Source organism: Cupressus sempervirens, chromosome 11, assembly GCF_028749045.1.
Source record: "Cupressus sempervirens isolate cs-2001-9-10 chromosome 11, ASM2874904v1, whole genome shotgun sequence".
Classification (NCBI taxonomy): Eukaryota; Viridiplantae; Streptophyta; class Pinopsida; order Cupressales; family Cupressaceae; genus Cupressus; species Cupressus sempervirens.
The window spans coordinates 488,878,703-488,899,918 of NC_143128.1; the positions used below are offsets into that span (position 1 = coordinate 488,878,703).

Here is a 21,216-nt window from a genome sequence, read left to right on the forward strand (position 1 = left end):
CCTAGGGACATATTATAATCATTTTTAAGGGTCAAAAGGGGTCATAGGATAACCTATGACCCCTTTTGACACATTTCATGACAACATGTCTCTAGGGGTCCTAGGATCCCTAGGGACATATTAGAATCATTTATATGGGTTGAAAGGGGTCATAGGATAACCTATGACCCCTTTCGACATATTTCATTACAACATATGTCTCTAGGGCACATAGGACCCCAAGGGACATATTATAATCATTTCTATGGTTTGAAAGGGGTCATCAAATAACCTATGACCCCTTTTGACACATCTAATTACAACATATGTTTGGAGGGGTCCTAGGACCCCTAGGGACATATTATAATTGTTTATGTGGATTGAAAGGAGTTGTGGGATAACCTTATGACCCTTTTCGACATGTTTCATGACAACATATGTCCTTAGGGGTTCTAGGACTCTAAAGAACATATTATAATCATTTGTATGGGTCGAAATTGGTTATAGACTAACCTATGACCCCTTTCGACACATCTCATGACAACATATGTCTCATGGGATCCAAAGACCCCTAAGGACATATTATAATCGTTTATATGGTTGAAAGAGATCATAAGAAAACTTATGACCCCTTTCGACACATTTCATTACAACATATGTCTCTAGGGGTCCCAAGACCCCTAAAGACATTATAATCGTTTATATAGGTTGAAAAGGGTCATAGGATAATCTATGAACCCTTTTGACACATTTCATTACAGCGTATGTCTCAAGATGTCGTAGGACCCCTCAGGACATATTATATTCATTTATATGTGTCAAAATGGGCCATATGATGTTCTATGATCCCTTTTAACACATTTTATTACAACATATGTCTCTAGGGGTCCTAGAACACCTAGGGACATATTATAATTTTTTATATGAATCAAAAGGGGTTATAGTATAACTTATTACCCCTTTTGACACATTCCATTACAACATATGTCACTAGGGGTCCTAGGACCCATAGGGACATATTATAATCATTTATGTTGGTTGAAAGGGGGTCATAGGATAACCTATGACCCCTTTAGACACATGTCATGACAACATATGTCTCTAGGGGTCCCAAGACTCCTAAGGACATATTAGAATTATTTATATGGGTCGAAAGGGGTCATAAGATAACATATGACCCCTTTTGACATATTTAATTATGACATATGTCTCTACGAGACATAAAACCCCTAAGGACATATTATAATCATTTTTATGGTTTGAAAGGGGTCATAGTATAACCTATGACCCCTTCCGACACATTTCATTACAACATATATCTCTAAGGGTCTTAGGACCTTAGGAACATATTATAATCATTTATATGGGTTGAAAGGAGTCATAAGATAAACTTATGACCCCTTTCAACATGTTTCATGGCAACATATGTGCCTAGGGGTCCTAAGACTCTTAGGAACATATTATAATCATTTATTTGTGTCAAAAGGGGTCATGGGATAACTGATGACCCTTTTCGATACATTTCATTACAACATATGTTTCTACGTGTCCTAGGAATCCATAATGACTAGAACCCCTAGGGACATATTATAATCAGTTATATTGGTCAAAAGGGGTCATAGAATAACTTATGACCCCTTTCGACACATTTCATGATAGCATATGTCTTTAGGGGTCCCAAAACCTGAGGAACATATTGTAATCAATTATATGTGTCGAATGGGGTCATAGGATAACGTATGACCCCCTTTGACTCATCTCATGATAACATGCATCTCTTGGGGTCCTAGGACCCCTAGGAACATATTATAATCATTTATATGGGTCGAAAGGGGCCATATGATGACCAATGACCCATTTTGACACATTTCATCACAACATATGTATATAGGGGTCCTACATATTATAATCGTTTACATGGGTTGAAAGAGGTCATAGGACAACCTATGACCCCTTTCGACACATTTCATGACAACATATGTCTCTATGGGTCCCAGGACCCCTAGGGAAATATTATAATCATTTTTATGGGTCGAAAGGGGTCACCAGAAAAGCTATGACCCCTTTCGACACATTTCATTACAACATATGTCTCTAGGGATCCTAGGACCCCTAGGGACATTATAATTATTTATATGGGTCGAAAGGGGTCATAGGATAACTTATGACTCATTCCGACACATTTGATTACAACATATGTCTCTAGGGGTCCCAGGACCCCTAGGGATAGGACCCCTAGCGACATATTATAATTATTTATATGGGTCGAAAAGGGTCATAGGATAACCTATGACCCCTTTCGACACATTTCATGACAACATATGTCTTTAGGGGTCCCAGGACCCTAAGAACATATTATAATCATTTATATGGGTTGAAATAGGCCATAACATGACTTATGACCCCTTTCGACACATTTCATTACAATATATGTTTCTAAGGGTCCTAGAACCCGTAAGGACATATTATAATCATTTATATGGGTCAAAAGGGGTCATACGACAACCTATGACCGCTTTCAACATATTTCATGACAACATATGTCTCTAAGTGTCCTAGGACCCCTAAGAAAATGTTATAATCATTTATATGGGTCGAAAGGGGTTATCAAAAAAGCTATGACCCCTTTTGACACATTTCATTACAACATATGTCTCTAGGGGTCCCAAGAACCCTAAGTACATATTATAATCATTTATATGGGCCAAAAGGGGTCATAGGATAACTTATGACTCCTTCTAACATATTTCATGACAACATATGTCTCTAGGGGTCCCAGGACCCTAGAAACATATTATAATCATTTATATGGATCTAAAGGGGCCATAGGATGACCTATGACCCTTTTCGACACATTTTATTAAAACAAATGTCTCTAGGGGTCCTAGGACCCCTAGGGACATATTATGATCGTTTATATGGGTCGAAAGGGGTCATAGGACAACCTATGACCCCTTTCGACACATTTCATTGCAACATATGTCTCTAGGGGTCCTAGGACCCGTAGAAAAATATTATAATCATTTATATTAGTCGAAAGGGATCAATGGAAAAGGTTATGACCCCTTTCAACACATTTCATTACAACATATGTCTCTAGGGCTCCCAAGAACCCTAAGGCTCTCAAGAACCCTAGGGACATATTATAATCATGTATATGGGTCAAAAGGGGTCATAGGATAACCTATGACCCCTTTCGACACATTTCATGACAACATATGTCTTTAGGGGTCCCATGACCCTAGGAACATATTATAATTATTTATATGGGTTGAAAGGGGCCGTAGGATGACCTATGATGCCTTTTGACACATTTTGTGACAACATATGTCTTTAGGAGTCCTAGGACCCCTAGGGACATAATATAATCATTTATATGGGTTGAAAGGGGTCATAGGATAGCCTATGACCCATTTCGACATATCTCATGACAACATATGTCTCTAGGGTCCTATGACCCCCAGTGACATATTATAATTGTTTATATGGGTCGAAATGGGTCATAGGATAATTTGTGACCCCTTTTACCACATTTCATTACAACATATGTCTCTAGGGGTCTTAGGACCCCTAAGGACATATTATAATCATTTATATGGGTCGAAAGGGGTCATAGGATAACCTATGACCCTTTTCGACACATTTCATGACAACATATGTCTCTAGGTGTCCTAGGACCCTTAGGGACATATTATATTCATTTATATGAGTTAGAAGGGGTCATATGATAACCTATGACCACTTTCGACATATTTCATTATAACATATGTTTCTAAGGGTCCAAGGACTTCTAGGGACATATTATAATTATTTATATGGATTGAAAGGGGTCATAAGATAACCTATGAACCCTTTCAACACATTTCATTACAACATATGTTTATAAGGGCCCCAAGTCCATCAAGGACATATTATAATCGTTTATATGGGTCAAAAGGGGTCAACCTATGACCCCTTTCAACATATTTCATTACAACATATGTCTCTAGGGGTCCTAGGACCCCTAGGGACATATTCTAATCCTTTATATGGGTCAAAAGGGGTCACAGGATAACCTATGACCCCTTTCAACATATTCCATTATAACATATGTCTCTAAAGGTCCTAGGACCCCTAAGGACATATTATAATCATTTATATGGGTCGAAAGGGGTCATAGGATAACCTATAACCCCTTTTGACACATTTCATGACAACATATGTCTCTAAGTGTCCTATGATTCCTAGGGACATATTATAATCATTTATATGGGTCCAAAAGGGTAGGATCACATATGTTATTATGGGTCTTAAGACCCCTATGGACATACAATACGTGTTTGAATGGGTCAAATTGGATTATAAATTTTTCTATGACCCCTTCTAACTCATTAAATAAAAAAATACATTCATAGAGGTCCTAGGAACATATATTATGTGTATGAATGAGTCGAAAGGGGTAATATAGCATCTTATGACCCCCAAGCACACTTAATGTCATCGAATGGGTGAAAAAGGGTCATATGATATTCTAAGGCTATTTTGAGTTATTAGCTCACATCGTTTATGTGGTTAAGGGTCCTAAGAACCATAAGCACACATATTGTGATTGAATGGGTTAAAGAGTGTCAAAAGGTACCCTATGACCCCTTTTGATCCTTTGGAATCATTATATGTATGGTTAAGGGTCCTAAAGCCTTTTAAAAACATATTAAGTATCCTAAAAAGAGGTCATACTATTATAAACAAATTTTTTTAAAAAAAAAATTTAAAAATAAAAAAATTCATTAATTCTTTTTTAAAATTAAAAAAAATGGTATCCGATTTTAGAATGGGTATCTGATTTGGAACAGATATCCGATTTGGGAATGGGTACAACTCTCTATGGTCAATGCCAAAAATGTCCCAAAATTGAGTTTTTGGTGTGTTTCTGACTTTGACGATGTAGCTAACGACTTTTTTTTAATCCAAATTTGATGAAATGAAAAGAGTTTCTTTAGAATGTTCTTAACTTTCCATCGATATAATGTTTGTCAAATTATGATTTAAGTAAGTAATTATTACTTATTTTCTAATGGAGTTAGCTACAAAGTGTTTATTGACATACTGATTGAAAAATAACTATAACTTTCAACTATAAAAAAATTTGTGAAATCCAAAAGATGTGTCCCATTCTATGCTTCGACTAGTATAAGAAAAAAAATAGAAATATTTAATTTTGGTTTTTTTTTTAACTAGTTAAGGTGGTCAAACACGAGAGCTTTTTAATTCTGAAAACAATATAGTAGAAATTTCATAATTAATTATTTATTTGGAATAAAAATTCTCAAAAATATGCATCACATCCGGGCATGAGTCTACTTTTTATATTTATAATTATATTTAAAAATATTATCATTTGATTTTGATTAAGGTGGTCAGACACACGCCTACTTTTTATTTTCACCCTGAAATTTTTGTAGTACTGCATTAAAATCCAAACTTTTGATCAATCAAATAATTTGTTCTCCAGATAAGGCCTAGTAGTTTAGAAACTAGATTCAATTTCCTATAGATTATTTTCTTACAACTTTTTGATATAAAGTCCATAACCACTTTAAAATTATGTGTCAAGTTGACATAACCCTGATTTGCTTATTTTTCACTACCACTTATTTGGTTGACCATGATCTTGCACATACCCTTCTAAATTAAATAGGTCACTAAACAAAATCATTCTCTTAGGAACTGAGGAGATAACTAGTCAATGACAACTATTATATACACATTAGGAAAATCTTTATCATGACAAGAGTCTATTATAAATTAATTTGAAATCAAACACGTCAATTATTAATAATAATATTCATTCATAAAACAAAATTTTAAACCATTTTAAAAGTTATTTGGACCAAATCCTACAAGTAGTTTAAGATTGAAACTTAGTTACAAAATAATTTTGAGGAGAAACTTCATCATAAATAATATCAATGTTGTTTAAGACTGAATAAAAGTAATTTTGAACTACACAAAACCATTCACATCAAATTCCACTTTATTAGTTCCTACCATAGGCAGCTAACTTATGTTTTCATTAACCACTTTACTATGGAGGATAGGGTTAAAGTGCGTTACTATTACCATTTCCCCTTCTTTAACCAATTTAGGAATAGGGAATGTATCTCCTTTGCTTGCATATTATTGTATTCTAAGGAAGACTATGTGTGGAATATATGCAAGAAGAGAGAGGAGGGTAAAAGCTACACTATTTACCACCAAGCCTTAATGTTTCTCCTATTTTTCTACAGATGGCTTCACCCACAAATTTTGAGTATGGCCCCTTCCTCTATCAACATCATTGAAGTTATCCAAATTTCATCCCCTTTTGCTAAAATCTAAATTGACAAGGAGCACTATGCTATTTCTAGAACAATCAAAATTGAGAAAATTGAGGTCTTAGATGTTGAAAGCATTGGAACTACTACTAGAAAGGGCACTAATAGTTTGATTAAGAGATTGAGAGAGAAAGTTCCCTTAGCCTCCTCTGGTAAATTGGAAATTCTAAGTCCACTAATAACTTAGGAAAGAAAGGTGGCCCTAGACCAAAAAGGAAAGTCACTAGGAGAAATTATGGTGAACAGGAGGAGGAAGAGATGGGTAGTGAAGGGAAGAATGAGGAGGACATGGGCGGTGATCAAGATAGCCCTATACCCTCCTGTGTGTTTGATACTCTTAAAACTAAGGTTAATGCTTCTGAGTCAAGCAAAGAGGGTGATGTGAGTGAGTAGGGCATGGTCACTTCCCCTATTAGAGTCATTAATATGGTCAGTTAGGCCCAAGGGGTGGAACCTGTGGTGGTGGTGGGGGGTTGATAAACAAAAAGAAGGTGATGTGGGTGAGCAGGGCATGGTTACTTCCCCTATTAAAGTCATTAATATGGGCAGTCAAACCCAAGGGGTGGAACCTGTGGGGGGGTGATAAACAAAAAGAAGGTGATGTGGGTGTTACTTCCCCTATTAAAGTCATTAATATTGGTAGTCAAACCCAAGGGGTGGAACCTGTGGGGGGGGGACAAGGAGAAAGTAGGGAATATGGTGGAGGTGACATTCAAAAGGAGGAAAGTACTATGGGGAAATTGCTACTATTAAACAACCTTAGTGTAATCTAGATTTTACTAAGCTGCAGGAATCTATCACTAGCCTGATCAAGAAAAATGAGGACCTGAAGGAAAATTTTGACAGGGTTGCCAACTTTTTGATGCATGCAATGCATTCTGCTACTACTACCCTTCACTTGATGCATGTTGAGAAGGAAGAATATTGATGCCAAAGACATGGAGACTACTCGATCGACATTGTATGACTTCGTCGCAGACAATTGGTTGCACCTACTTCTGGAGAACCCGAGGAACCAAAACAAGGAGAGTTAGCTATTGCTCATATGTTCTCTTTTTATTTATTTTTTAATGATAGCTAGTTTCTGATTGGCCTAAAGGGCTTACTTTGTTGATAATTATGAGACTTGTTTATTGCCCACAAATGTTTATCGGGCTAGTTTTATGTATGATTGTGACAATATTGTAGTCATTAGTTATAGTAAGTTTAAGTTCATAAACATTTTAGTTTGGGGTTTTTTGATATTAAGGAAGAGGATTGGTTAATCATATGGTAATGACTTTTAGTTGATCTTTTGCCTTGTTTTTTTGTTTTGGGCCAACCCCAATTTTGGGGGTTTTTAATATCAAAAACTTATATTTTCATTAGATGCCACAATACAGTTAATTTGACCAATTAAATTTAAGAATTTTTTTAAGAATCAAGTACAAAGTACATTATATAGTTTGTATTTTTCTTTTATTAGTAAAATCTTACAATAATAATTTATTTAGTCCTTATTGACCATGAGGAAAAAGTGCAATGAAGAAAATTAATTTGGCCTATATATGGTAGTATATATATTTTAGTATAATTTATTGGTTTTCATCTTACGTTTCATAAAAAAATGGTAATATATAGGCAAAACGACTATATATTTATATGAGTTGTGTGGTTTATAGATTATAGCTTATATTCAATGTATTTGTAAATGAATCTACTAATTAAATAGAAATTTATATCCCTATCATTAATTAACTCATCATAATTATATCCTCTAAAACATTAGTGCTTTGTTTCATTACAGTAATATCATCCATAATAACAATTTATTTGTGAATAAAACAATAGGTTCAAAAATTTCTTTGCTAATATTGGACCTATGAAAATGAAGGGGAGTGGGTAGGGCAGAGGGCAGGGAAGAGGGCAGGGAAGCGAATGAGAAGTGCATGTTCAAATTTCAAACCTGGCACCGGGTGAGAAACTTTAGGGAGATGGATCTCGAATCCCAGGCATGCAGGATGGAATCCAAGCTGACTACGGAGAGGCGAAGTCTGGGGATGGGGACCCATATGAAGATGGAGGTAAGGGATGTAGACTGGGGAGCGGGAAGGGGAGAGATCGAGAAGTTGTTCAAATTTCAAACTTGGCGTTGGGTAGGAAATCTCAGGGAGGTGGATCTTAGAATCCCGGCACGCAGGATGATAGCCAAGTTGACTGTGGAGAGGATGTTTTTGGGGATAGGGCCCCACATGAGGCTGGTGGTACCCAACATGTGCCAAAATCGCTATCCAAGGAGGATAGACCAGGGAATCTCCCAGTGAAATGGGCTTCACTCTTTGGTGTTAAGCCTTCAAGTAAGTCCTCTTTCCCTCCGGTTAAGGTTGTGTCTGGTCTAGAAAAGGGATGGTGTACGATTTCTATTCCAGACGAAATTGTTGATCACAACATAGCTTCGATGGCTGCCACTTTGGTGGGGAAGTTTATGGGTCAGAGACCAAACATTGATGTTGTCTGGTCCTTTACAATGAAGAAATGGAGCATGAAAGGGTAGGTCAATGTTATTGCAATGGCAAAGGGATTTCTTTCTTTTGAATTCACCTATAAAGAGGATATGGCTGACATCCTGTGTAAAGGACCTTGGACCATTGGAAGGGCTACCTTGGTGCTACAAAAATGGTCCTCTAAAATAGATTTAAATGAATCTTTCTTTCAGGAAGCTCCAGTATGGGTTAGACTCCCAGAGATGCCCTTGGAATTTTGGAGTGAGGATGTGTTTATGGGTGTGGCCAGTTCTTTTGGAGAGCTTCTCTCCATAGACCCAACTACTGCTTCTAAGAGCAGGCTGACCTATGCAAGGATCTGTATAGGTGTTAGGGAAGGGGATGATATGCTTGAAGTGGTGTGCTTTCAGTCCAAACTTGGCACTCATATTCAACAATTGGATTATGAGAGTGTCCCATTTGGATGTTATCATTGTTTTAAAACAAGCCATAAGGTTTTTCAATGCCCAAAAGCAAAGTCAGTTAAGAAGAAGAATCGCTTTGTGGCTTCTCATGTAAGGGTCAAGAAAGTCTGGAGAAAAAAGACCTCCATCCAAGGATAGTAGGGGCCACTATCAGCAAATTTAAAGGTGGAAGATGACTCAAAGAAGGTAAATCAATTGCATCCTTTTTATTCTACTTTGCTTCAAGGCACGGCTGATATGGCGGGCCCTCAGGCTGAGTTGTCGGAGACTGCTCCAACCTCCTCTTGTCATTAGGGAGAAGCAAACTATTGTTCCTCCCCAACTAACTGAGGGCGCTCTGGTTGAGGGAAGGTTGGTTTCTGGAGTTGAGGAAGGCAAGGAAGGCCCTTTGTAGGATGCTCAGGTGGTGGTGTTGATAAGGTCTCCACTTTCTGAGAGTAGGCTAGTCCAGGCTCCCTTAGAGGTGGAGAATAAAAGAGATAACAGGGATATTATCATCTATCAAGACCTAGAGGAAAATCTTGTTTCCTTTATAGCTAGAGGGACTAGCATAGGAAAGTTGGATATTTTGGTTAAGGAACTGGACTAGTGGGAGTTTCCGCTATCCAACCCATTGTCTGCTCTCAAGACTTCCAGGTCGTTGAATTTTGGCATGAAGACTAAAGTTCTTAATTCCCCAAATCCCAGGAAGAAAAATGGTAGTGGAGCTTCTCAGACCTCTCCGGTGGAGACTAGAAGCAACTGCAAATTGGATGTGGGCTCAATGGTTAGAAGTGGCAAAAAATCTGAGAAGGTAGCCAGAGAGGAGTAGACCAGAAGAAGCTTGGCGAATGGGTGCCAAAGAACTCTTTAGGATTGTTCCAAGAATTAATCATGAAGATCATATCATGGAATATAAGGGGCCTTAATGGAGCCCACAAATAAGAAATTATTAAGAACTTGATCAGAGATCAGAGACCAAACATCTTGATGATCCAGGAAACTAAGATGAAAAAGGATTTTTTGGGGAAGATTAACTTTAGCAACTTGATGAGTGGGGAGGCTTCAGATTTTGATGGTGCCTCAAGGGGTCTACTGACCCTTTTTAATACCAAAATTTTTAGAGTGGAAGCGACCTACAATGATGGTAATATTCTTTTGTGTAATGTCTTTCATATCCCTTCCAATGTTAGCTAGTTCCTGATGAACTTATATGCTCCTAACAATAAGAGAGAAATAAAGAATTACTAGCCAGAGCTCGTAGTCTAGTGCAGAGTAGCAATTTAAAGAAAGGAATTATTATGGGTGACTTTAATACTCCACTGATGGATGAGGAGAAGAAGGAAGGTCTGCCTCCGGATTGGGAAAGCAAAACTGACCTTGCAAACTTCATAAATGGTCTGGCTTTTCTAGATCTGGACCTCATGGGAGGTGACTTTACTTGGTCAAATAAACACATTGGTCAGGACTGTATTCAGGTAAGACTGGACAGAGCTCTTATTGATCCTGATTGGCTGAAGACCTCTTGTAAATTAAGTATTTTTTCCAGAGTGGGTTCTGACCACTCCCCTATCTCCCTTTCGGTCGTTCCTATAGGTCCCAAAATGCCTCCCCCTTTTCGTTTCGAAAAAATGTGGACCTCCCACCCTAACCTTTTAGACAAGATTAAGCTCTAGTGGAGTATTGATGTGGAAGGCACAGCTATGTTCAAGGTAGCAAGAAAACTAAGCAATGTTAAAAGTATGGTTAAAGCTTGGAACAAGTTTGATTTTGGCCACATTTTCTTTGAGAAGGAAGTCCTAACCGACAATCTTTCTACTATTCAAACCTCTATTCAGGAGGATGGATATGACTAGTTAAATAGGGAGGTTGAGTTGTCTATCCTTTCAAATTTATACAATATTATTAGTAAAGAGGAGAAGTTCTGGAGACAAAGATCAAGGGTAAACTGGCTCAAAGAGGGAGATTAGAATACAATTTTTTTTCATCTCACTACTCTTAAGCATCGTGCAAACAACATAATCACAAGTTTAAAGAAAGGACAAGGATTGTTGACCAAGGATGAGGAAATATCAATTGAGGCTATTTCTTTCTTCTCTTCCCTGTTGTCTTGGGATCCTTTGCTTTCCAAAGTGGATCAAGATGTCTCTTGTATCCCTAAGGTCATCCTTCCTCACCATAATAATCTACTTCGAGTCATTCCCTCTGAGTCAGAAGTTAAAGAAGCTCTCTTCTTTCTACCAGCTGATAAATCCCCTGGCCTTGATGGCTTCCCGTCTTTCTTTTTCCAATTGTTTTGGCCTGTTTTGATGAAAGATGTGGTGCAGGTTGTTCAGGAATTCTTTGGGGCAAGAAGCATACTTAAGGAGATAAACTCCACTTTTATAGTTCTCATTCCTAAAACTCCTGGTGCCAATTCCTTGGACAAGTTTAGACCTATTAGTCTAAACTTCCAGATTTCTCAAACTCCTCCCTCTAATTATTTCTCATCAGCAAAATGGTTTTGTCCTGGGCAGACAAATTTTAGACTCCATAATGATAGTGCATGAAGTGATTCATTCTATGGAAGCTGGAAAAAGGGAAGGGATGTTACTTAAACTGGACCTTTCTAAAGCCTATAACAGGGTCGACTGGTCTTTCCTGGATAGGATGCTGAAGGCTTTTGGGTTTGATGACAAATCTTGTAAGCTAATTTCTCAGTTGGTGTCTACTTCCTCTCTCACAGTTTTAGTTAATGGATCCCCCTCTGATTTTTTCAAACCATCCCGTGGCCTTCGTCAGGGGGATCCTCTTTAACCAATTCTCTTCATTATCTTGGCAGAATGCTTAGGCAGACTTATAGAGAAGAATAAGAAGGTTGGGAGAATCAAAGGTTTTAAACCTTCTTCTAAAAGTGCCCCTTTTTCGCATCAACAATTTGTTGATGATACCATAATGGGAGGGGAGGCTTCTGTTAAAGAGGCTAAGGCTATGAAAGACATCTTGGATATCTACTCCAAAGGGTCAGGGAAGCTCATTAATTGGGATAAGAGCTCTGTTTTCTTTATCAAAACCCCTGAGGATAGACAGAAGAAAATCTCCAGAATTCTAGGATGCAGTGTGGGGAAGCTTCCCTCTACCTATCTTGGGCTTCCTTTGGGCACAAACCCTCCTGATTCTTTCTAGAATGACATTATGGATAGATTTAATAAGAAGCTAGTTGGTTGGAAAGAGGCCTCTCTTACCCAAGCTAGAAAATGCCAACTGGTGAAATCCACCCTTCAGAACTTGCTTGTATATGCTTTGAGCCTCTTTGTGATCCTTGTGAAATTTTCTGAGAGAATGGAAAAAATTTAGAGAGACTTCTTATGGATGGGGGCTAAAAAGAATAAAAGGTATCCTCTTGTTGCTTGGGAGAAAGTTTGCCTCCCTAAGAAATATGGGGGTCTAGGCATTAGGAAGCTAACTCACCTCAACAAGGCTCTACTGGCAAAGCAAATATGGTGTATCTTCAGCAGCACAGGGGAATGGAGAGACATTATGGAAAACAAGTATATTAAGAGACCCTCTAAATAGTTTACCCTCTTTAGCGAAGATATCCCAAGAGGGTCCGCTATTTGGAATGGTTTTTTAAAAGCCAAGGATCTGGCTAATTCTAGAGTATCTTGGAAACTGGGAAATGGGGAGGACATCCAGTTCTGGTCTGATAGCTGGCTCATTCAGGGCCCCCTTATGAACAACCCCAGCTATGAGATCTGGATGAATGACTACATCAACCTTTTTGGGAAGAAAGTTAGTAACTACAGGAACGACCAGGGATGGATAGACCTTTCTGTCATCTCTGTAAATCTTATCCCTATTATGATTATGCTTAATTCTATGGCCCTAAATAACAACAGGGATGAGTTGGTCTAGAGAGATAATGCCAATGGACAATATACTGCTGCCTCTCGGTACTCGGCCCTTTGGAGATTAAAAGAGATTCCTCCTTGGTCGAAGGCTTGGATTCTTGGCCTCATTCCAAAAATTAATATGTTCTACTGGCTGGCTCTTTAGGACAAAATCCTTAACCACGATAACCTCATTAAAAGAGGTCATATTATGCCTAGCAGATGTGTGTTATGTAAAGATCAGATGGAGACTGGCAATCATTTGTTCATTCATTGCTGTTTCTCTAGGGAGGTTTGGGTCTTCCCCACCTAGGACCTGACCTTTAGCTGGTGTGTGCCTTCCAACCTCCTAGACCTCTTCTGTCAATGAAAATGTATGTTCAATAGGTCTCATCTTCAGGGATTAAGTAACTGGATTCTGCCTCATTTCTTTTGGAACATCTGGAAGGAGAGAAATAACAGAATCTTTAGAGATAAAGAGGAGCTGGCTAAAGTGATAGGAAAGAAAACATTTGCTAAGATTAAGGAAAACTATTCAGTAAGGAAAGGTGGAGATATTGAATTAGGTAGCAAAAATAAGGAGAAGGCAAAAGACAAAAAGATGAAAAGACAGGAAGCCAAATGGCTTCTCCCACCGAAAGGTTGGCATAAAGCCAACTTCGATGGAGCATCCAAAGGTAATCCTGGCTCCTCGAGAAGTGGAGGCATAATAAGGAATGAAAGTGGAGATGGTATTGTGGCTTTTTCTCTCCCGCTGGGTTATCAAACCAACCACTTTGTGGAAGCGAATGTTGCGTGTAATGTTGTCAAACTGACTTTTGAAACTGGAGTTACTAATCTTTGGTTGGAAGGGGATTCGAACAAAATTATTAAATGTATTAATGGAAACTCTTAGCCATCATGGTCGATTGCGAATCTAATTGATGAGACTCACAAGACACTTGCCAAATTTAGTAGAGTCCATGTCACTCATATTTTCTGGGAAGCTAACCTGGTTGCTGACAAGTTTGCAAATATAGGGGTCAGCGCAAGCCAAATTATGACATGGTGCCCCAAAAATACTTTGTCAGTGGATGTTAAAAGCTTGATCGATTTGGACAAGATCCAAGGATGTACGGAGAGGATCAATACACAATTATGAGTATGAATGGATCAAAGGGAAAGGGTATATCCCAAAAAGTTAGCATGGGAAATTGTAATTGCTGCAATTTATTACAGACTAGTCAACATGCTTTGTGGATCGTTTATTACATTTTCAATAGCAGCGACAGAAGGGTTAATTCTTTCTGCATTCTGCTTACTCACAGAGGTTCCAATCTGTTGCAGTGCGAGGTGCATATGAGAATTGAGGGTGTGCAGAGTGCAGACATGGTTGGCAAAAGGTGTAGAAAAGAGCTAGTGGGTGAAATTGAGAAGTGGAAGAGTAGGGATAAAGTTTGGGAGCAGCTGGATCTGGGTGGGATTACTAGATACATAACGAAATTGCATGGCTTTGAGCAGGAGGTGATCAATAGTATGATTGGTCCATGGAAGGATGGCAGAGTGAAGGTGAATGGGGTTTCTTTCATGATCAATGAGGAGGTTATTTCGACCGTTACTAAAATCCCAATTGAGGGTTTTAAGTTTTTCAAAGACAAAAAGCTCTCAGCTAATGTTGTGTGAGATTTTGTAAAGGACGAGAAGGAATTGAAAGCCCTGAAGAAGATTGACACGTATTATGTTCTTGATACCATGAAGAAACTGTGGAGGTATGTTCTGAGAGCTATTATAGAGTATATTACTTTGGACCCTAGGTTTGATAGGGCTCATACCCACCACTTTGTTCTTTTGAATCATTTTCGGTGTAGCCGTAAAATTTCTTTCCCTTTTCACTTGTTAACTTCTTTGAGCAAGGCGGTGGTTAGCTTCAAAAGGAAACCTACTGATAACCCCGCGTTGCATGAGGGGCTCCTGTTGCTTATTTATGAGCATTTTAAGGCCCAGTCTATTAGCAAGGCTCCCCCTCAGACTGAGAATGTGACCTCTGGAAGCTCCAACTTCTCTTCAGACTCGGATGACATTCAGAGCTTTAGCTCTGAGGATGACGTGATTTCTTCCACTGATAAGAAAGCCACCCAACAGGTCAAAAACTCGTCTTCCTCCATCACCCCTAGTAGAAAAAGTCCTAGGGATCATGGGCAGATGCATCCTGTGAAGGATGTGAAGGACGATAGTGATGAGGAGGAGGATGTGGAGATAAAAGAGGAGGAAATGGAGACGCAGGAGGAAAATAAGGATGATCGTGGAGAGAAGAAACATAAGAGGGAGGGTCTGGAGGATGAGATAAAGCAGCAAGAACGAGATATGTCTTCGTTGCCTCTTTCACCTATGCATACACAAGAGGGAGGGTCTGGAGGATGAGATAACGCAGCAAGAATGAGATATGTCTTCGCTGCCTCTTTCACCTATCCATATTCATGCACAACCCGAGGAAAAAAATTTGGATTCTGAGATAGAGGGTGGGGAGGTGCAGGTAAATAATAGGAGGAAAGCTTGGAGAAATCTCAGAGTCAGGACCTCAAAAATGGGCATTTTTAGAGAGGCCATGATCCTGCAGGTCCTCGTGGATAACCAAGAAGAGACGAGGCTTGAAGAACTCATAGACCCGACGATTGTGGCAATTTCAGACAAAGCAAGGGAAACTGGGTTGAATCTCCTAAATAATGCCCGCAATAGCGTGATTGATAACTTTAGATCAATCAAGTGGCTTTTCCATGAGTTGGAGGAGGTCAAAGAGCAGGTGGGTCATATGGAGTATAACAGGAATGGAGCGGACTCTGATAAAAAAGAAGGCAATGACGAGAGGCTTAGTCTGGCGAAGAGAAGGATTAACAACCTCGAAATCTACAATCATAAGCTCTTGAATCAGATGATTTCAATGCTTAGCTCCATTAACAGCAACATCATATCCTTAATGGACTGGATCAAAGACAGAGCTATGAAGGATGATGAGGAAGGACAAGATAGAGATGAAGCCAGAATGGGGGTCGAAATTGCTATGGGCAACATCAACAATGATCAGGACCATGAGGATCAAAGGGAGCACCTGCATGAGGTTGAGGAGAACAAGATGGCCTATAAGGCAACTCAGGTCATGCAAGACCTGGAGAGAAAGAACGAGGACTAATCCTCTACCTGTTCTTTTGTTTCTTCCTGTGCCTTTTTTTGGCTTTTTGTAAGGGCTTTTGCCCTGGTCGTTTCTTGTGGTTTCTGTTCTTGGTCTTTTCTATGGTTTTAGTCTGTTGGCTGGGCCTTGTGCTTATTATTAGCCTTTGAACTGGTACTTTTTTAGCTAGACTTTTCATGCTTATTATCAGCGTTGTTTATGTTTTAACTCTTGAGTTTCAAGGCCCCTGTAAAACCTGTTTATCTAATCAAAAACAATTTATTTGTGAATATTAATTGAAAGCATTGATCCTAAGCATTCCTTAAACTACATATCACATTTGCATAAATTAGAAGTTATAAAAATATGATTTTTAAATTATATGATTAAGAAATCCAATAGTACACATGTTTAGATGTGAATTATCACCTCATGTCTCCCTTTACTCATGATAATTCAGATAATTAATTAATAATTAAGATCACTAACTTTTTCTAACTGACATGGTTGTGTCTTTACTTAAAAATAACCTTTACCATATGCTTATACATAACGATCATAAAATGATATTTATTCTATTCTTTACACTACGTGTCTTAATGAAAGACGGTTTCGGGACTGAACTTGATTGGGCGATTTCTAAATCAACAAAGAAAGGAATGGTGGAGAGAGAAGTGGTTGTAAAAATTATGCTGGAATGAGAGCTCAGTTTTTTTTATTTGAGCGTAACTTATTTACAAAGCAATTTATTAATCCCCATTGTAATGGAATGCAGGATAACTCCTCAAAATAGAGTCTTGAACCAAAAGCAACTAATAAACCCTTATTACAGGGGAGTCCAGACATATGTCCCCGAGATAGAGTCCTAAGCCAAAATCCGGCTGAAGTTGCAGACAAGCATCGCAGGCAGATTTGAAGGCCCATGTATACAACCCACTTACAAATCGTCTCTGGTGACAATTTTACCCCGTCCAGTCCAGTCAAATCCATCTCCAGAGCAGTTTTACCCCGTTCTGCTGGGGAATCCTGATTACAGAGTAGTCGGGAAAAGCCCTATGCAGCGTAATCCTAATAGTGCAGTGCAGTACTGAGACGTAGCCCATATCCACAACAGCTGTAGGTCTAGTAAAATCAATTACAATGAGAGCAACCCATCTACAGGGTAATTTAGAGGTCAAAGTCTGGGAATAACGAGAAACTGTAGTCTGCAGAAGGAGGTCCGTGGTGTACATAGATACCAAGTAAACGAACTCGCATATCTTTTATTTAAAATTGGATAGCGAGGACCAAAGATATGATCGAATTGACATACAGATCATGCTTCAGGATGACAATGATAAAGGGTAAGTTAGGGGATAATATGATTTCCATAGAACACTGTCCGTGGTGTACTTTGGTGGAAGTTGCAGGGACATCCGACACATTGGCGACATAGGCTACATAGATTAGTAATTAACTGAAATCACGGGTCTTCCTATAAATTTGGGTAATGAGAACCCGAGATATAACTGAAATGAAATGCAGATACTACTTTATGTAAATGCTCCAGCACTAGAAAAACATGAGAGGGAGGGAAAGTTTTAGGGGTAAGAGATTTCGCAAGAGATAGGGTTAATCAGGGCCAGAAGTGGGCATAGAAGCCGTGCCACCTGAGATCGGCGAGGAGGGTGAGAGCATCGTCTCTGGTCGTGGGAAGAAACGAATCCCATCCGAACAGCCTCATGCTGGGGCTCGCATAATGCACTTCAACAAACAGCTCATCCACAATTTGGGGCATTTGGGGGTCGTCCATCCACTGTCTGAGAATGGGCCACTCGGAGCCCTCAATGTCCATTTTGACTACCACGGTGTCGGCTGGCGTGAGGCGGAGCTCCTCCTTGATGAAGCGACGTATATCGGTAGAATTTGTGGAGGCATCGTCGACATGAGAGACCCGACGGTAATGAACCTTCACGCGCTCCATCATCCATTCGGGAATGCCCGGGGTGGAATTGACGCGGATGGGATTCGAGCTCGGGACTTGCGCAGGCAGGAGATTGGAGTCCTCATTGAAAATCTTGCGAGGGGCCCGCCAGGAGCGAGGGTTGAGCTCAAAGGCGTGCACCTCGGTGAAGTCGCAGGGGTACATCCGCAGAAACCACTTGACGCTCGATGCGAAGCGGTTCGCCCCCAAATCGAGGTACACGCGTCGCCTTCTCAGCCCGAGCTCCGGTGCTCTGGACGCCAAGAGCCACGGCATCAGGTGCGTTCTGTCCTCCACATCGGGTGTGAATTTGAGGGCGTAACCCCTCCTGAAATCGTTGAGGTCGTCGAGCTTCTCAATCAGATGGCCCTTCACTCTGCACGACGCCGCCTCCCCAACCCATTTCATCTGCCTCCACGCTTTTCCCTCCTCTGCCCCGCCGCCGCCTGACGTGGCCTCGTGGTGCCCCTCCCTGACGCCGCAGACGCCATTTTGAGGGACGAGCGGCGGCGGTACTGGGCACTCACAAATATGTTTTGGGGATGCAGAGTGGTTGAAAAGGTCGAGCGTTACGTACGAGGAGAGAGCCAGAATTAGACAATTCTGCATCCACTGCTTCATCCTCTCGTTGCCACTCTTCTTCATTCTTCCACAACCTTGCTACCTGCGAATGCCCGCAAACCGAGCACTACATGTTGCGCCAAATGATGAAAGAGCAAAAATTCCCTGAATTGCTTTGAATAAACAAATGCGCAAGCACAGAAAAAAGACGGTATATGTCGAATGATTTCACGACGTCGGTAAAGTGACGGCGAGTGAATGGATGGTCCATGATATAGTATTGTATTGAAAGCAAAGCCGCGACTTGATAGGAACGCGTCCAAGGAATGCAGCATGCGTGGGGGTACCTAAGATAAGGTATCCACACATTTGGCCACGGTGGTCGTAGAGCGTACCGATTGTCTTTTATTTGTAGCGTCTGATCTCAGGTTGTATAACTATGGTGTCCAGTCTATTAATTTTATTTATGCGAGTTTAGTGACCTCTGGAGCATTCTAGGTATCGTGCTTTGAAATTCACTACGGGAGAGTCAGTGTTGGTAGTTGTGCGGAGAAATTGACGTTCTGGAGTCTCATCCTTACTTTGTCCATGATGTGATTGATTCGGGGGAATATTACTGATTCATTAGGTTATTTTTATAAGTATAAATGTTATAATTATATTTTATGTTCACGCATAAAATAAATCGTAAACTTTAGCTTTATATTTTAACTTTATCAAACAAAGGTTTTAACAAATCATTTTTCATATATTCATGTTGTGTATTCTACTTTGACGAATTGCTGTATAAGGAAGAAAAAATCTTTTTCACATAAATTTAGATTAGTGAAATAAGAGATGAAAAGGTGTGAATTCCTGTTTAAAGTGTCGATTACTAGAGTATATAAAAGGAGGGTTGAAAGTTGAGTGGGAGGAAGGAAAAAAAATATAGCCATGTAGAAGGAATAAATAGAAAAAGAGATCAAGAGTTTGACATAGGGTATGTAGATAGTAAAGAAGATATCGATAGAGCTGAAGATAAAGATGAAGATAGAGATGAAGATGAAAATAGTTTTATCTTGGTTATGCTGTTAAGATAATAGTTAATGTCTTTATTTATGTATATAGATTTACAATTATGCATGAAATATTAAAATAAATTTTAAAAATAGAGATGGAGATGAAGACAATTTTATCTTGCTATGTGATTATAATGCATTAGAACATCTCTTCATAATTTGTTGATGGTAAAATTAGAACACAATGGTTTGATGTCTATAGCTTATGTATATAGATCTACCTCTATGCATTAAACATGGAAATAACCTCAAAAGATAATCACCAAACTTATCATCTACACTTTATTGTTATTGCATTATCCATTTGATTGTTCCAATGTAATCTAGTATAGGTAAAGACGATTTTCTTCAATGTTTAGATTGAAAATACCCTCCATATGTAATACAAGCTTGAAGAGAGCTATTTGAGATTGATTGTAACTAAGACTTCCTATTATTTTTACCATGGATATGGTATATGAAAGTATTCCAACATTGTCTTTTTGTTTATAGATATTTGATAGCTTGCATTTTTTACCTTGTTATATTGTTGGGTCATATATGTGTGGATGGTTTTATTATTACGATACTTGTAACATGTAAAAATGATAGAATTTAAATATTATCATCCATAATGAATCAATCCCCTTAAGAAAACTTTAAGATTTATTTGAAGTCTTTTTCAATGCACCAAAGCTTAATATCAACTTCTAAAATATTTTAAATGTTGTTTATATATAGAATAAAATAAAATAGCATGTTTTAAAATACTTTTCTCTAATTTTAAACTTTAAAATTTATTCATAGCTTGAAATCAATTTTATTACATAATTTTTTTTGAAACATTCTGCCCATTTTCTCAAACATAAGACTTGGCTCAAATCTACATGATAATATACTACATATATTGTCCCATTCCACAACGGTTATATCATTTGTTCCTAAAGCCTTTCACTATTCTTGTGGCAGTTGGAGTCTCAAAAAAAACAAAAAGTTTAATACTATCAAGTTATAAGGAAACTACAACACAAACATATTTGTCATAAGAATATCACTTAATCTAGATATATCATAAATGATATACTCGTTAAATAAGTGTGTAGCTAATATATCATTGTTGATATTTTTTTTTGTAATGGAATGATCTTCTGCGAGAAAATATACATAAAATTAATGTTAAATAAATATCATTCAATAAAATGTAAAATAATAATTTGCAATAAAATTTAGATAAATATATCATTACAAATTTTATGAACAAAGAAAGATACCTTGAATTCGTACTTACATACATGACTATTATACATTTGAGATTTGGTAAAAAGTATGAATGGTACTCTCTATCCGAACATGAGGGAAGCCATCTTGAAGCTAAATGATGGT

General features: G+C 38.6%; 1 protein-coding gene across 1 annotated transcript; it reads right to left on the reverse strand.

The window, feature by feature from the left end:
• Window positions 1–16,950: 16,950 nt before the first annotated feature.
• Window positions 16,951–19,270, reverse strand: LOC149530501 (uncharacterized). The gene has a single exon (XM_089810325.1). The coding sequence runs from the start codon at window positions 18,878–18,880 to the stop codon at window positions 17,888–17,890; it is 993 nt and encodes a 330-aa protein (XP_089666451.1). The 5' UTR covers window positions 18,881–19,270; the 3' UTR covers window positions 16,951–17,887.
• Between the last annotated feature and the right edge of the window lie 1,946 nt (window positions 19,271–21,216).